At 43.6% G+C, this 16,886-nt stretch overlaps 1 protein-coding gene and 1 non-coding gene across 7 annotated transcripts in view; one reads left to right on the top strand and one right to left on the bottom strand.

Moving 5' to 3' along the window:
* Positions 1-16,886, top strand: part of KANK1 (KN motif and ankyrin repeat domains 1) — a 180,147-nt gene that overhangs the window by 149,634 nt on the left and 13,627 nt on the right. For 4 of the 6 annotated variants that reach the window (XM_064490252.1, XM_031449804.2, XM_064490250.1 and 1 more), the window contains 2 exons: positions 2,384-5,056; positions 16,418-16,615. In XM_064490252.1, the coding sequence (XP_064346322.1) occupies positions 2,384-5,056; positions 16,418-16,615 (2,871 nt within the window). Of the gene's footprint in view, positions 1-450; positions 512-643; positions 733-2,383; positions 5,057-16,417; positions 16,616-16,886 lie in introns of those variants that run through there. The other 2 variants (XM_031449802.2, XM_031449807.2) reach the window with 2 other exon arrangements.
* TRNAV-AAC (transfer RNA valine (anticodon AAC)) lies at positions 14,735-14,806 on the bottom strand. Its single transcript has one exon. It is a non-coding gene; the product is annotated as a tRNA-Val (tRNA).

Below are 16,886 nucleotides of genomic sequence, written 5' to 3'. Positions count from 1 at the left end.
TCAGTTGAGATTACTGTTGGAAGAGTAGGAGCCCGGTGCTAGGAAGGTTTCCTGCACTCGCAACCGGCAGCGCGGCGGTCGCTGTGGAACCTGCAGAAAACAGTGCGGCCGATTGTGCCCCGGGCTCCCTCAGGTGACCGGGGCCGAGGCCGCTTAGTTTCCACCCAGAACACACACCCTTTCATGCGGAAGGGACTGGTGCCGCCAAGACAGAGCCTCTCTGTGGAGACGTTCAAACTGCTGGCTTTATTTTGACTCCTGGCAAAACTGGCATGAAGAACACACATTTTCGACCGCTCCCGGCTTCCTGTTTGCCGTCAGCAGGCCGGGAGCAAGCCGGGAGCGCCGCGCGGCGGAGCGCGCGGGGGGCGGGCCCGCGCGCCGGCGGACCTCATTGGTGAAGGCCGGGCCTATGGCGAGCGCGCGGGCCCGCCGGCCAAGTCCCCCGATGTCCGCCCTCCCCTGCTGACCGGGGGAAGAGCCTGGGCCGGCGAGCCGGAGTGCGGGTCCGGTAGGTGTGCGGCGGCGGGGCGGGAGGGCGCCGGGCCACCCCGCAGGGCAGAATCCCCGGGCCTGCGCCACCGGGGCGGGCGGGCGGGCGGCGTGGAGCACCCGCCGGTCCGGGGGCTCTAGATCGGCCTGGTTCAGAATCGCCCGCGCAGGGAGATCTGCCTGACACCCGAGCCTGCAGTTTTTCTTTGCTTACGGAATTTCAGACAGCACTGGAAACAGGTCTGGCTGCATATTTTGAGTGAGCTTGTTGTCCATGTGGAGTTAAAAAGGAAAGAAAAGAAGGAAAGACGTTCTGTTAGCATGAGCCCGTTTCCGGGCGCATCGCCTCTGGTCAGCTCTCCCTTGCTTAGGCTAGAAATTGGTGCCAAGTACCTTTTAGATAAAATTCTTTCTCTACGTAATTTAGAATGGAAAGCTAGTACCTAAATTCTAACAGCTCGAACAGTGTAATATGTTTTAAATGAGGACTCAATGCATAATCTTTATTCTTCTGCTTGGCAGTTTTCTTTCTTGTACTTTTTCCAGCTTTTTAGAGGGAAGAGGTCGGATGGAGGCGAAAGGTTTACTCAGAGCGTTCACACTATCAGGTGTCACATTTGGCAGCGTTGAGGGTGGGAGGGGCAGGCCAGCAACCCAAATTGCTGCAAGTACCTGGACCTTGACAGCAGTATGCTGGGTTTTTATACTCAGGATAGGGGCAGGAGTACGGATTGTTTGCATTTTCACTCATTACTTTGGGGTCCTTACCAGACCTCTCAAATGCAGATCTTGTTACTATGACTCTAGGAAAACACATCGTTAGTACCACAATTTAACAAAGAAAAACAGCCTTGGTTTTCAGTTTGAAATGCATAGTTTAGGTCAGCAGCAAGGTCTGTGTCTTGAAAGGTTCTTGTCTCCTTTTCTAAATGTTTGGTTCAGTCAGAAGTAGCATTTACCAAATACCACATGATCCAGTGTTTTGAGTATAGGTTTGCCTTTATTTCATCCTCCTTTGCATCTGTCTGGATCCATCACAAATACAAAACAAGGTACTCTTGGAATAGTAAATGTTTTGTCCAGAAAAAGTGAAAGAGGAAAAAAACTTTTCCTCTGGTGATATTGGGTTTGGGTTTGTTTTTAAATGAAAAGACACAAAATATAGTTGAAGTCTGTCCTCCGATTGTTCTTGCCCCTGTGCTGCTGGAGGTAATCACTCAGTGTCCTCTGTATCCCAGGTTTCTCAGCAATGAAGGTGTCAAGGCAAATTGTGATCTTGTAGCGGTGGTCAGGCGCTGGGGTGTGCTGGCCACCATTTAGAAAGGCTGTGTGGTCTGCTAGACGAGCAGTAGGTGGGAGAACTCACGTCCAGGCTTCCTGGATCTGCACTGACTTGGTCTGTTATTTTATGGCTTTTTCACTTCTTGTGCCTCAGAGTACACTTTATAAAACAGGAGTCATGATGACTGCTGTCTGTACATCAAAGGGCTGTAGACAGCAAAGGAAATGATTTGCTTGAAAATGCTTTCAAGTCTTTTTTAATGCATTCTTTTAAAAAATCAAGTATTTAGTAAGGACTTACTATGTGCCTGGCTCTTAAAAATCATTCTCTCATCACATTCTTTTAACCTTATGATTTAAATACTTACATTTCCATTTTTACTCAGGGGGAGACTGAAATTTGGAGAAGTTTATTAACTCACTCACCCACTTGTTAAGTGGTAGATTCACAATTAGAACCTAGGTTTGTCAACTCTTAAATCATACTAGCTCACCACACTGTAACATACACAGATATGTTTTTACCATTTTGTGTATTGCATGATATTATAATTGTCTCTTTTTCTTTGGAAAAGCCAATAATGTTAATATTCTCTTTTCTCTCTCTTAGGAAAAGCAGATGGTGTTCTGAATGGAGATCATGACAGGGAACAGAAGGATCCTTATTTTGTGGAGACCCCCTATGGTTATCAACTAGACTTAGATTTCCTCAAATACGTAGATGACATACAGAAAGGAAACACCATCAAGAAACTGAACATCCAGAAGAGGCGGAAGCCATCTGTGCCATGCCTAGAAACCAGGGCCACACCTGGTCAGCAAGGTGTATGGACTTCCACTGAATCCCTCTCATCCTCCAATAGTGATGACAACAAGCAGTGCCCCAGCTTCCTCCTAGCCAGAAGCCAAGCTACATCGATTCCCATCCCGAGGCCACCGGCCCCCCTGGAGACCTTACCCACTTTTCTTACCATCCCAGAGAGTCGACAGCTGCCACCACCCTCACCACAACTCCCAAAGCACAACCTTCATGTCACCAAGACACTGATGGAGACCCGGAGAAGACTTGAACAGGAGAGAGTCACCATGCAGGTGGCACCTGGTGAGTTCCGAAGGCCCAGGCTGGCGAGTTTTGGAGGCGTGGGCTCCACGAGCTCCCTGTCCTCCTTCCTGGGTTCTGGAAGCCACAATCCCGCCACGCACCAGCTTCAGAATGGGTACCAAGGCAGCGGGGATTGTGGCGCCTATGCCCCAGCTGCTGCCACCGCTTCCTCCATGGGGAGCTCCATCCGCCACAGCCCTCTGAGCTCAGGGGTCTCCACTCCCGTGACCAACGTGAGCCCCATGCACCTGCAGCACATCCGTGAGCAGATGGCCGTCGCCCTGAAACGCCTGAAGGAGCTAGAAGAGCAGGTGCGAACCATCCCTGTGCTCCAGGTAAAGATCTCTGTCTTGCAAGAGGAGAAACGGCAGTTGGCTTCCCAGCTGAAAAACCAAAGAGCTGCATCCCAGAACGATGTCTGTGGTGTGAGGAAGCGGTCCTACAGTGCTGGGAACGCCTCCCAGCTGGAACAGCTCTCCAGGGCCCGGAGAAGTGGCGGGGAGTTACACATTGACTATGAGGAGGAAGAGATGGGGAGCGTGGAGCAGAGCACGCAGAGGGTGAAGGAGTTCCGGCAGCTCACAGCAGACATGCAGGCCCTGGAGCAGAAGATCCAGGACAGCAGCTACGAGGCCTCCTCAGAGCTCAGGGAGAACGGGGAGTGTCGGCCTCGAGAGTGCCGGTCTGTGGCTGTGGGCGCCGATGAGACCATGGACGACATTGTCGTGTACCGCAGGGGCTCCAGGCGCTATAAGGATGCTGCTGTATGGACAGTCACCGAGACAAGGAATTCTGGGGTCAGTGTGACAGAGGCCATGCTTGGAGTGACTACCGAAGCTGACAAAGAAATTGAGCTGCAACAGCAGACCATAGAAGCCTTAAAAGAAAAGATCTATCGCCTGGAAGTACAGCTTAAAGAAACCGCCCATGACCGGGAGATGACTAAACTCAAACAAGAGCTGCAAGCTGCTGGGTCAAGGAAGAAAGTTGACAAAGCCACGATGGCCCAGCCTCTTGTTTTCAGCAGGATGGTGGAGGCCATAGTACCCATGAGAGACCAAATGACTGGCAGTCATGTGGACATGGTTGACACATGTGTCGGGACCTCTGTGCAGACAAATAGCTTAGGCATCTCCTGCCAGCCTGATTGTGAGAACAAAGTCGTGGGGCCTGAGCTGCCCATGAATTGGTGGATTGTTAAGGAAAGGGTGGAAATGCATGACCGATGTACCGGGAGGTCTGTGGAGATGTGTGACAAGAGTGTGGGCGTGGACATCAGTGTCTGTGAAACAGGCAGCAACACGGAGGAGTCTGTGAACGACCTGGCACTCCTCAAGACCAACCTGAATCTCAAAGAAGTGCGCTCCATCGGCTGCGGGGATTGTTCTGTCGATGTGACTGTCTGCTCTCCAAAGGAGTGTGCCTCCCGGAGCGTGAACACAGACGCCATTTGCCAGGTGGAAGCGGCAGTCATGGCCGTGCCTCGAACCACGAGCCAGCACACCAGTACGCTTCTAGAACTGGTAACCCAGTTCACCAACACCGAGACGGCCACCCTTACAGAATCCTGCACCAACACTTCGCTCAGCACCTTGGACAAGCAGACCAGCACCCAGACTGTGGAGATGCGGACGGTGGCCATCGGGGAAGGCCGCGTCAAGGACGTCAACTCTGCCAAGATGAGGTCCATTGGAGTTGGCACGGTGCTCTCTGGCAACTCTGGGTTTGACAGGCCATCAGCTGTGAAGACCAAAGAGTCAGGCGTAGGGCAGGTAAATATTAACGACAACTATCTGGTTGGTCTCAAAATGAGGACCATAGCTTGCGGTCCTCCCCAGTTGACGGTGGGGCTGACAGGCGGCCGGAGGAGCGTGGGTGTTGGGGACGAGCCTGTAGGAGATTTCGAGGAGAGCCCCCAGCCCCAGGCTCCGTCTGGACCGGTGACCGGCTTGGATCACTACATTGAGCGTGTCCAGAAGCTGCTGGCAGAACAGCAGGCACTGCTGGCTGAGAACTACAGTGAACTGGCAGAAGCTTTTGGGGAACCTCGCTCACAGATTGGCTCCCTCAACTCCCAGCTCATCAGCACCTTGTCGTCAATCAACTCTGTCATGAAGTCTGCAAGCACTGAAGAGCTGAGGCACCCCGACTTCCTGAAGACCAGTCTGGGTAAGGTCACAGGTAGGTGGCACTCCTGGGGGATGTGGGGGTAAGGAAGAGTGTGGACGATGGAAATCCAGGAGGAAGGTTGGTTGTTTTTTGTTTTTAAACTACTGGGGCCATTTTTTGGAACCATGGGGAAAGCCTTAGAATGGTAATGGGTAGAATGAAAAGCATCTGAATCCGTAAGCAGCTCTGCTCATCCTCATTGCTGGTAGTCCTGTTGGCCTCTGGCTGAGAACTGAAGCTAGAGGAAGAAAAGCAAATTAGCCCTGGCTGGCTTAGGGGCTGTCTTCTGGGGCTGCCGCTTTGATACCATGTCTTTCAGTTACTTACTTGCTCATTTTATACAGGACAGCCTGAAAAAAGTCCTGCACTGTTTGTAACCACAATTGCCAGTATATTATCAATAAAAAATACTGGTATAAAATGTTTTTAATTAAAATTTTTATGAGGGAAGAAAGACTCCATTAATTCATGTATTAATTCAGTGAATATGATGAAAGTCCTACTCTGTTTCTAGCCGACATATAGGCTCCTGTTCTCATGGTGCTTACCCTCCACCTGGCACTGGCGATAAATAGTAGACCTAAATATGTCAGGAGGGGATACATGCAATGAAGAAAAGAACTCTTCTTAGAGGAGCAGTGAGGGGTGCTGGAGAGGTGGGGGCTGCTGGAGATGGCGTGGTCCAGGAAGGCATCTCTGATGAAGGACCCCTGAGCCAGAACTTGGGAGAAGGGAGCTCTTTCCCACTGTTCATTTTGTTAAGTGCTTACATTTCCATCTTTCTCATCTTTTCCCTTATTCTTTGGGATTCCTGCTCACCCCTGCTTTTCTTTAAATTGAAGCTAATAATGGAGAAATTACCCTGGGAGATTTGATGACATCTGCTGTATCCCTGTGAGCCTCACTAAAGTGAGTTCCCTTGTTACTAGTCACATGTGGTTCTTAGTGTGCATATTGTCACCCTACGGCTGGGTTCCTTTCCTGGCTCTCCAGCTTTCATGAACCAGCATGACCTGGGGAAGGAAAACCATCCTTCTTTATACTCATTGTGAAATGCGCTTTCAATGGACACCCATCCTGTAAGGTTGACAGTGTGTTCATCACTGGCCGGCAGTGCACACAGGGTGGCCTTTGTTGCCACTGGGGTGGTGCTCCTAGCGTGTCCAGTGTGGTTTCTTCTGTTGATGTGCTAAACTATAGTGTGAAGTTTGGGAAGCTCCTAAAAACACTCTCCACTCTGACCAAATGCTGCACGTAAAATGAATTAAAATGCTTCAAATGATGGGTATAGTGTGAATTAAATTTAATTTTATATGAAAATGTGTAGTAGAGACTTAAATGTAAGTTAACAAACAAAAATTTCAGGTTCTTTGTTTCCCTTTATAGCCAAAAAGGCAATGCTTCAGGCAGACTGGAATAGATTATTTTTGTATCTTCAGAAGTTTAACCTCCAAACCCGAATTAGTGTTACTCGTTTTTAGTAACTGTGCTGTGGAACAGATAGCTTATTTTGGAAGAAAAATTGAACATGACAATGACAGCTGATGTGTGATAGATTTTTGCCCTTTGGAATCAAAGGAGTCAAGTAAATGTACAGGGGAGTCATTTTAGAGTAAAGAGATTAAAATGATGTGTGGACTCAAGCAAGATCTTAAGTAAATAATAACATGTCTGTTTCTACTTCTTTTTAAAAATCATGATGTCAGATGTTGAAGTCAGAATGAAACTCTTAAATACCACCAGACACAGATGGTACACTGGGTCATCCATCATAAGACCATTTTCCTGCCAGCCTTCCTCCCTCCTCCCCAAACCGGGGTTTCTATTTCACATTCTTGCCAAAAATATTCAGCCTTAAACCACTGGAGTGATCTGCCTGACATCCTGAGCATCAAGACCGAGGAGGAGGTTTTATCTGGCTGTGTTACAGTGTTTTTGGTCTATTTCCAGTCCCGCTGACATTCCAGACATCACTGTTTAGTTCTGACCCTGCAAACGAACACCTAATTAATCAGCTAAAATGCATGAGACCTACAGCATTCATGAACAAAAGTATAAATATTTTTTATAGCACTTATTTGATCATAGTGGCTGCGCCCTCTCAGAGCATGCAAGGTTAACTTTAAAGTTTTTCTGTAATTCCCATTGCGTTTGTGTTTTGCTTTAAAGTTCTAAAGAAGGAAGTAGGTTAGGAACTCAACCCAGGGCATTGAAGTTTTGTTATCTGGTGTCTATTATATGGGCTGAAGATTAAAGCAGCTTGATATAGTAGAGCTTCTCAGTGTCTGCAGGCGGTAGAGAGTGAAGGTGTGGTCAGAATGCACTCTGGCCCAGTGTGCACATCATGCACTACAGAATATTGCTCACATTCAGTCTAGAATACACTTCTCTGGCAGAAGGCATATGGAGGATAGAAAGGTATTCATTTCAAACTTTCTTGTCCAAATCAGATTAGGAAATTGGAGTTTGACATCACCAAAAAGAACATATAAGCGATCACTTATGTGAACCCAGTACTTTAGTTTGAAGAATTTAAGTTTGGGCTCCAAAGCCAGATATTCTGGGTTCGAATCCTTTCTCTGGCACTAGGACAGGTTGTCTTTGTTCCCTCACAAGGTTGAAATGAAGATTCAGTGAATCAGTGTGAATATAGCGTTTGGAATATTCTGCAGCACAGAGTATGAATGCTCAGTAAACGCTGGCTGTCACTGCTGCTAACTGTTTTCAGTACTTCCAGAAATGGAAATGTAGATCTAGAACAAATTGCCAAACAAAAATGCTACAAATAGTCTTTTGTCTTTAATGCAAATTTTTGTCTTCGTAATTCTGGCTGTCCATTGCCTCCCTCTACCCCTGACCCTGGCCAATTCGTCTCCCTAGCTAATAATTTTATCACAATAAAGAAATATATAGATAAATATGGGAAAACACAAAATGAGTAGAATAAATTTTCGATTAGGATTTATTCAGAATCCATGTCAAAGTTCAAAACGAAGCCTAAAATGAATTAGGTGTATATTAGTACCCAACCCACAGAATTCTCTTCGGTTTTCCTAGGGTTAAAAATTTGTGGGTATCACTTTTTAGTATGCGAAAGAGCATTATTTTTAGCAGCATAATAATAATGTGCAACACTCCAATTTCTTAAAGTTATAACTGGAGTGTGTGCTCCTAATAAACTGACAGTTCAGAAGATCATACAATACAGAGAGCTGCCCTCATGCTGTCATGGGGTGACCCCTAGTGTGTTTGAAATGTGTAAGTGTGCAGGTCTATTTTAGAGACGTACTTTTTTGATAACATTTGAATCCTGCATATTTTACCAATGTATTTTTCACATGAAACATCACAAACATTTTTTCAGGATATTTTTGGGGGGTGGGTAATTAGGTTTATTTATTTATTTTTAATAGAGGTGCTGGGGATTGAACCCAGGACCTCATGCATGCTAGGCATACCCTCTACCACTGAGCTAAACCCTACCCCCCATTTTTTCAGGATTTAAGAGACAGTGTCATAGTTTTGATACTGGGATTTGATGATCTGTAAAATTCTTTTTAATTTTGATAGTGTGAGTTTCATGTAGTTAATATTTTTTTTCATGGAATTAAGCAGTTAAGAGGAAATAAGTTTCTATTCTCACAGAAACCTCAGGGGAAAAAATGTTAATTCTTTCTGTAAATCAATTGGATTGTTTTGGTTTGAGAAGTGGGTTAATATTTCTTTTTATCCTTTTCTTTATCCCTCTGGAGAGAGGAAGGAGGAGAAAGAAAATTCTAGACAAATGACTTGCAGTGACAAATACTCTAAAAATGTATAACTGTCTCTGAGCAAAAAACAAACAAAACTATACCAGTGGAATTTAACTGCCTGCCGCATGATTTATAGGAAACTCATCTCTCGTACTCAAGTAAAAGAACTGCTTTTTAAATCAGCTTCCATATTTGCACTCTTCGGTATCTTGGGCTTGCTAAAAAAATTTATGAACTTGAAGTCATTCCCATAACTGTGAAAGCAATTTTGTAGACAGAGATCTGAGCCAAAGTGAAACCAGGGAAAATAAAATCTTTATGAAATACCATTTCTAGTTAGTTTCTTAGCTCAAATCTTATACCATTTACTTGACCTCATACCTTTTTTTAATCACAGTTTTCTTTTAATTAATGCTACAAGAGCATCAAATGACCCAAACCAAATGTTTCTCGAGCCCCGTCGTGTATGATGGCATGATGCAGAGGAAGTCAGCTGACGTGGAGGTCAGCGGAGCTGACTTCTGGTACCGGCTGTGCAGGAACTTGTGCACTTGAGGGGAGTTTGGGCTGCCATGTCCTCCTGTATCATGAGAGGGTGGAATTAGGTTTTTCAGCAGAATTATTTTATAAAAGTAGCTCTTCACCAGGCTGCCCATCAGATTCATTGAGGGAACTTTTTTCCCCCCAAAATTCGTGGGTTTTCTGCTGGCACCCACTGCTACCACCATGCAATCGGGAGACCCATTCAGGCCCTATTTCAGGGAAGTATTGTTGGAATAAACAACCTTAAAGCAAGTCTGGGGTCCAAAGCATCATGAATAGTTTTGTGTTTGGAATTCCTGTGAAGAAAGTACATAATTTTTATCAGATTCTCAAAAGGAATAGCTGACCCTCAGAAAGACTGAAATTACAGATCTAGCGTATCTGTTACAGACCTTGAGGAAGAGCACTTCAGCCCCGAGGGAAATCTTTTACAAAGATTTAAAGTCTGTCCACCAGCTTTGTGAGCCCTTTAGTTCACACTTCTTTGAAAATCTTCCTCTTTTACACTGACGTTTTATCATTTTAAATGGGTATTAGTGAAGTAAACATGCGCTCTAGAAAAAGATGCAAGTTTACTTTGACACTTACAGTCCCAGTGAATCCTGAAGTGTACAGTTCATTTCTGGCTAAAGCATGGAGGTTGGTGGTTTTTGAGAACAGACATGTCTTTATGTTCCTGGATGTCCAGTCATAAACAATGAAGGGAATTGTTGGTACGGGATGATGGTTACAGCTCTTTGTTCTTCCTCCAATCAGCGAGTCATTCATATCTCACTGAAGATGTTTAAAGTCTACCCTGTCCCCATCTCTGTTCAGGTCAATTGATAGCCCTACATTCATTGTCAACTATATGCAAAGCATGGTCCTGAAACAGAGATATAGTGTGATCTAAGCCTTGAAGATACTCTGCTCCAGTAGGGAAGCCAAGACACATATACTAGAAATATGAATGATAACCCTTGACAGTATATGTTAGCCACCAAATAAGGTAAAAGTAAAAGTTCTTGAACAGTTCAGCTGCAGTCAGTCTCTCTGAAATTTAGGGAGGAGATGAGCTTAGGGTGGAGAGGACGACCTTGACTGTATCTGGAAGGACATGGAGCATATCTGCTCAAGCCAACTTCAGTTAGTGCAGCTTCTCAGTGTGGGTTTTCTGGGTCAAGTCTTGGGATAGTGTGTAATTAAATGTGGGTGGGGTTTCAGTGAAGGAGAATCTGACTCTTAATCCACTCTAGCATTTTAATTTTTAAGTACCCACTTTTAGATATATTCATGACAGCTGTCTGGTATGTTCCCAGGAAAATATTTAAATGGCCCTAGAAATTATAACACTGTGGCTCTTACCATTTAGTGACTTTAGGTTGGTGGCCACATGCATTGACATTTAGAGTTCTGAGAGGTGAGCCTACAAACAAAGGGATTGTCCTTTCTCCTCCATCAAAGTTACATACTTCCATCCAAAAGTAATGTGTACCAAGTAAAGAATACATGAATAATCTCTACTGTCTATTCCCCAGACCAACATGTGGTGTGGAAAGGGTGAATTCGTGCTCAAGCTCTTTCCCTTATGGAAAAACTAGAAGTATTATTTTACTTCCCTTTGAATTCTGAGTTATACTTCGGAAAAATGTCTAAATGATTGAATGACCTTCATAATGATTCAGAAATTTCAGTCCCACCTCTTGACAAGTAAGCTAAATGTTCTTTAAAAATCAAATCAGAATGTTTAACTGAAAATTTGTCACAATAACCCGGTTAATTAACTGGTCACACTGTTCATAGTTGTGTTTTCAGAAAGCACTTGGCATTATTTAAAAAGAAAAAAAAAACGAGTTAGCATGCCAGAAGAGTTGGAATACATAAATAGAGGAACTTTTAAAATCCATGTTAAAATGTTTTTAAAAATCATTTTTCTAATTTAGAAACACATTGCTATATACTAACAATGAATACCCATGCTAGGTGGATAAATATCATAGAGGAAACTGGAGAAGATGATCTCTTTGAAAACTCCAGCTCTGTTGTTCATTGCTTTTTTTAAATATAAAATAGTTTGCTTTAGCACTTCTAAAGTCAAAAATGTAAAAAAATTTTTCATTTTAAGTTATTCATTTTCCATTATAGTTTGCCTTAGCTAGTAGCATAATTATCCATATATCAAGTGCTAAGTGTATTTTAAAATTAATACTTTGAGAGTGCTCTTATTTTCCAGAACACTGAGATTTCTGTCACTTGCTGTCTTTTAGTTATCACTAATCTGGTCAAATCGTAAAATGAAGCTCATGCTTCATTGGCATTTTATAGCCATTATAAGTTTGAGTTAATTACCAAACACTGTACAGTTGCCCACTCCCTGGTTAACTAACTCCCCAGTGGTACCCGCAGAAACCATTGCCCCCTGATGTGAGTTTTGAGCAGCCAGGCCAGAGGGCCAGAATTCTGAAGGTGTTTGGCAATTACTCATGTTGTTTTACCCGTATTGTTTGGGTAGCATTAACTGGTTATGGACTTCTCCCATTAGTGGTCCAGGGCTGTTACCTAAAACCACCAGTGAATTGGAATCCATGTGGTCCTAGTTGATGGACTGAAACCAGAGGGAAGTCTTGTTTTCAGCAATCAGGTTTAGACTGATTAATTTAATTGACTGGTTCCCAATCCTGGCTGCACACTGAAATCACTTGCAGAGCTTTTAAAAACGACTCATACCTGGGCCCACGTGCAGATAGTTCATTGTGTCTGTATTTTTAAAGCCCCACCCCGACCCGGCTGATTGTAAAGGGGAGCCAGGGCTGAGACCATTGAATTTTGTTGGCCACTTTATGTTTGGCTTTCTTGGAGGCACGTTTCCTGTGTTTTGTGCCCGGAGTTGTTGTCAGAGTCTTATGCTAGTACATGTGTCTTATGTGTGCCCTCTAACCACAGTGAGCATTTATCAAGATCAGACAGGTGTTTCTGGGTCACCAAGAACAGCAAGAGTTTCAGCACCATCTGAAAACCGTTTTCTGGCAACAAAGGTGACAAATTTCCTCTGATCCAATAAGTGAGAACTAGTTTAACATTGAATGTTGTCCTTTGCCTTGCTAGTTAGTCGTAACAGAATTCCTGTGACCTTGCTGTGACCTGTTGAATTACACAGGCACTTACTAAAAGCTTTCCATTGACCAGCACGGTTGAAAGCACCGAAGAATTCCCCAGATAAGGGGCGGACTCGAGGAGCTCACAGTCTCCCAGAGAGACACAGGTGAAACCCAGGGAACAGAGGGCAGGCTGCGTTCTGGTCTGGACAGTACGTGCTGCAGAACAGTGAGGGAAAAAGATCTCTGTAGAATGGTATCATAGGAGAACAACTATAGAGGACATAGAAATGGTGCCAAGCCTTGAGCAGAATTCTACTGGCAAAGGTAAAGGAAGCTGAAATTTTAGGCTTGTAGGACACTCTAGGAAGGAAGGGCACAGGATTGGGGGTAATTAAGTCACCAGACCACTCTGATTGAGGAGAGGGTAGGAGTCGTTTAGCAGTTAAACTGCCCCGATGAGAAGCTGTCCATGTTCACTATAAAGAAAACCCTCAGGTGCCTGCTTGAGAGGGTGGACCTTGAGTGGAGAAGCTTTAAAAAGTCCTAGTTTACAAAACTAAGTTCTGGTGAAGAGGAGTGTTTGCCTCTGGAAAAGGGCAGGAGGTGGGAAGCATGGATTCACTGGGTTATTAGAAGTGTTCTGTATCTGAATGAGGGAGGTGCTAACACAGGCATGTACGTTTACCAACATTCATCAAACTCTATACTTAAATTCTGTTCATTTTATTGCATATAAATTATACCTCAATTTTAAAATATTTTAAAGCCGTATTTAGAAAGAAAGAGAACCTATGAATTAAAAGACTTAAAAACCACTGTATGCTATATACAGTGGGAATACAGAACTGGGGTTCTGATTCAAATATTCAATACAAAAATGTTAAGAGGTCATGGGAGAAATTTGGATACCTGACCAGATAAGCGATGATTTTAAATTATCTTTTTTTAGGTTTGATAGTTTTAGCTTTATAATTATTTTCTAAGAGTTCTTTCACTTAGGAATATATACTAAAATATTAATGAATGAAAGTGATAGGATCTCCGGCCTTTGCTTCAAAATACTCTAGTGTGAGTGGGTGGAGGAAGTAGAGACGAAACCAGATTAGTTGAGCATTATTGTAGCTAGTGATGAGAACACAGGAGTGTATTATACTGTTGTCTACTTTTGTGCATGTTTAAGGTTTCAGTAACAATGAAAACTAAGCATGTGTTAGCATTTTAAGAATCATTGTTGATTCTTGAATGGGGATATACTTTAGTGAAAGTGTTCTTTAGAAGTATTCTGGCACTTAGGGATTAACTGTTGAGACTCCTCAAGGTTACTGCAGTAATTTCAAAGTAATGATGCATGGAGTTGGAGAAGGAGGCGTGAAGACAAATGCCCTGCTTTGTTTATTTTACTCCAACTGAGTCAAAGGCACTTGAGACATTTCTCGTTTGCTGTTAGGAAGACACACTAGGTCGTGGGGGCACTGGATGTTATTTCGAGGGCTGCATTCAGTACTCTATGTGCTGAGAAGCGGGGTGGGTTTGGGAAGGAGTCACCTGAGGGGCTCCCCATGCCTGTGGAACTAGAGGAGGAAACACTGTGCTGTTGATTCATGGACAAAGTGCCATTCATGGGATTAGGAGATGTGTGTTCTAGTCCATCTCTGTGGCCTCAGGCAAGTCCCTGGCATTCAGAATTCTTAGCTTGGAAATAGGAACATTAAAATTTAGATGCTGATACCTCACTTTGAACATTTTGTGTCCTTCCACCTTTTCTTTTTTTATTAGACTGTCGTTGTTTTAAACCACTAGTTTCCAAAGTAGGCCACCTGCATCAGAGCCTCATGTGGATGGGTCAGTGGGGATGTCAGAAATGCCCGTCACTCAGCCCCCTGGCCCAGACTCTCAGAATGATTTTCTGGTGGCAGGTTCCTGGAAATCTGCATTTTAACAAAAATCCCAGGTGATTCTTATGAACCATGGAGTTTGAAGAGAAGAGTTTTTGAGTTTCATAGTTCTTTTACTTCTGGTTGTCTCGAAATACAGTCAGTCCTTAACTTTCTGTTCTTCTCAGGATCTAAGGGATTTCAAAGCTTTACTTTAAAAGATAGAAAGTTGTGATCAAATTCTTACCGCATGACATTTTGGATAGATTTAAATTTTTATTTGTATTATTAGGTTTATAATGCATAATTTAGGAAATAATAGAGACATAAGAAAAAATTATAACAACATATAATTCTTTCAGCTTTAGAGTCAGTTTTTTTTAGGGTTTTTTTTTGTTGTTGTTGGGGAGGTAATTGGGTTTATTTATTATTTATTTCTTTCTGTGGAGGTACTGGGGATTGAACCCAGGACCTCGTGCATGTTAAGCACATGCTCTACCACTGAGCTACACCTACTTTTTCAGCTTTAGAAAAGCACTGTTAAACAGATTTGCTGTATATCCTGCCAGACTTTTTCTAATATGTATACATACAAATATATTTACAAAAATAGGTGTATTTTCTCCATACTATTTTATAGCCTATGTTGAAAACTCACTAACACATGATCTCTTCTTTCTGTGTTAATAAATGCCCACCTACATCAACATTTTTAATGGCTGAACTAAATTCCTTTGTATAAATGTACCAGAGCCTATTTCACCACGGTGTGAAATCTGCCTGTTTTTACTGTTTTACACATGGAAGCGATAAACATTTTTTTGGTATTTTTTGTACATCCTTAGGGAAAATTTTCTAGAAATCATATTGCTTAGCCAGAGTTTTTAAATTCATTTTTAAAAGGTGATTTTTGAACACAATTAGTCAATATTCACTATAGAAGAGAATGGCAAATACAGAGAAAAGTTAAAATTACCAGAATTTCCAGGTAACTTCCCTCTCTCTCTCTCTCTTTATATATATATATATATATATATATATGTATATATATATATTTTTTTAATAGGATCATACCATACATAGAATTTTATTATCTACTTTTCTCATTTAACCATAGATTGTAAACACCTGTCCATGTCAGCCACATTGAAAATTCTGTGCTATACCTATATACATGAATTACATAGTAGTAGTTAATCCAATTTTTCTGTTTCATCAGTGAACAAATATTAAACACCTAGCATATGCAAAAGCAACCTAGAAGATGTGAGAGAAACAAAGTTGATTAAACGTGCGGCACCCTCAAAATATTTACAGACTCAAAGGGAATCTGAGACCATCACACGAGTCAGCTAGTACCTTGTATTGTAGATCTTACAAGAGAGTCTTAAAGGTGGGCTGTGAGAGTTGAGAGAAAGGAGAGTTAATTTCGGGTAGGGGGATGAGGAGGTGAAGGGGGGGCTTGGCTGTGAGAGTGGGGAAGAAGGAGCGTCACCGGGTAGGAGAGAATAAGGCAGGTGTGTGCTGTTGGCAAATAAGAGACCCTACTTTCTACACCGGGGGGAGTTCCATCTACAGGGATGCAGCCCACACCCCAAAAAGGACCGCAGGCCTAGTGGAAAATAAACTTGGAGAGGTAAGTTGGTGCCAAGTGTAGATGGTGTAGAATATCTGGCTAAGTGGCGTGGACTACGTTTCCTGAGCCGCGGGGAGCTTTTTAGCTTTTTCAGGTTATGTTTCAGCTGGAGTTAGGATGGGGTTTGAGCTGAGTTCCTCTGCAGAAGAACGGGAGAGGGGGCATAGTGAAGGAAGAGGGACAGGCAGGATGCTGTGCTGGGGCCCAGACCCAGGCGAGGTGGCGGTGCCAGAACAGAGAGAAGAGGGGCACTATGAAGCTAGAACGACTGATCTGGATGTGGTCGTGAAGGGAAAGGTGCAGAGTCAAGAATGCCTTGGGGGTTTGACTCTGGGTGGCTTGGATAGTAGTGCCAATTATGCAGAAAGAAAACACCAAAGAAGTACTTAAGAAAATGATGAGTTGCAAGAATCTTTTTTTTTTTTTAACCTTTTAGTCTGTTTTATTTGGTCCAAGCATCACACGCTTCTACACCTTCTCCTTCCTGGCAGGCAGTAACTTGGAATGCACATGCAAGTGTGGGAGCCTTCAGTCAGGAGGACTCTTGAACCCTCGAACATCCCGGGATGAGCTAGAGGTGAGGACCACGGAAGGGAAGCCCATCAGCTGCCAGGATGCCTTCCCTGCTCAGGAGGGCACGCCATCTCCAGTGAACCTGACAGACGACCAGATGGCCGCTGGCCTCTACGGTAACTCTCTTTACTCACAGCCCTTCTCAGCATCAGCATTCTAGGACCAGCCTTGCCAGCATTCCCATCTAATGCCAGTGTGTCTTATAAACTGACCTGGAAGAACAATCACACTGTTGTTAGGCAGGTGGGCCTAGAATATCTTTAAATTAAGATTGTGGAAGAAAGACATGCAGTCTCCTTAAGAAAACTCATCTGATGTTGCAAATTACAAAATTTTTCAAACAACATTTCACTCTTTCATACTCCGGCAGGCAGAAATTTTTTTCGA

The sequence above is a fragment of the Camelus dromedarius genome, chromosome 10, assembly GCF_036321535.1.
Source record: "Camelus dromedarius isolate mCamDro1 chromosome 10, mCamDro1.pat, whole genome shotgun sequence".
Classification (NCBI taxonomy): domain Eukaryota; kingdom Metazoa; phylum Chordata; class Mammalia; order Artiodactyla; family Camelidae; genus Camelus; species Camelus dromedarius.
Note: the sequence above shows the minus strand (reverse complement) of the source record. Positions and strands in the feature narration are given on the sequence as shown.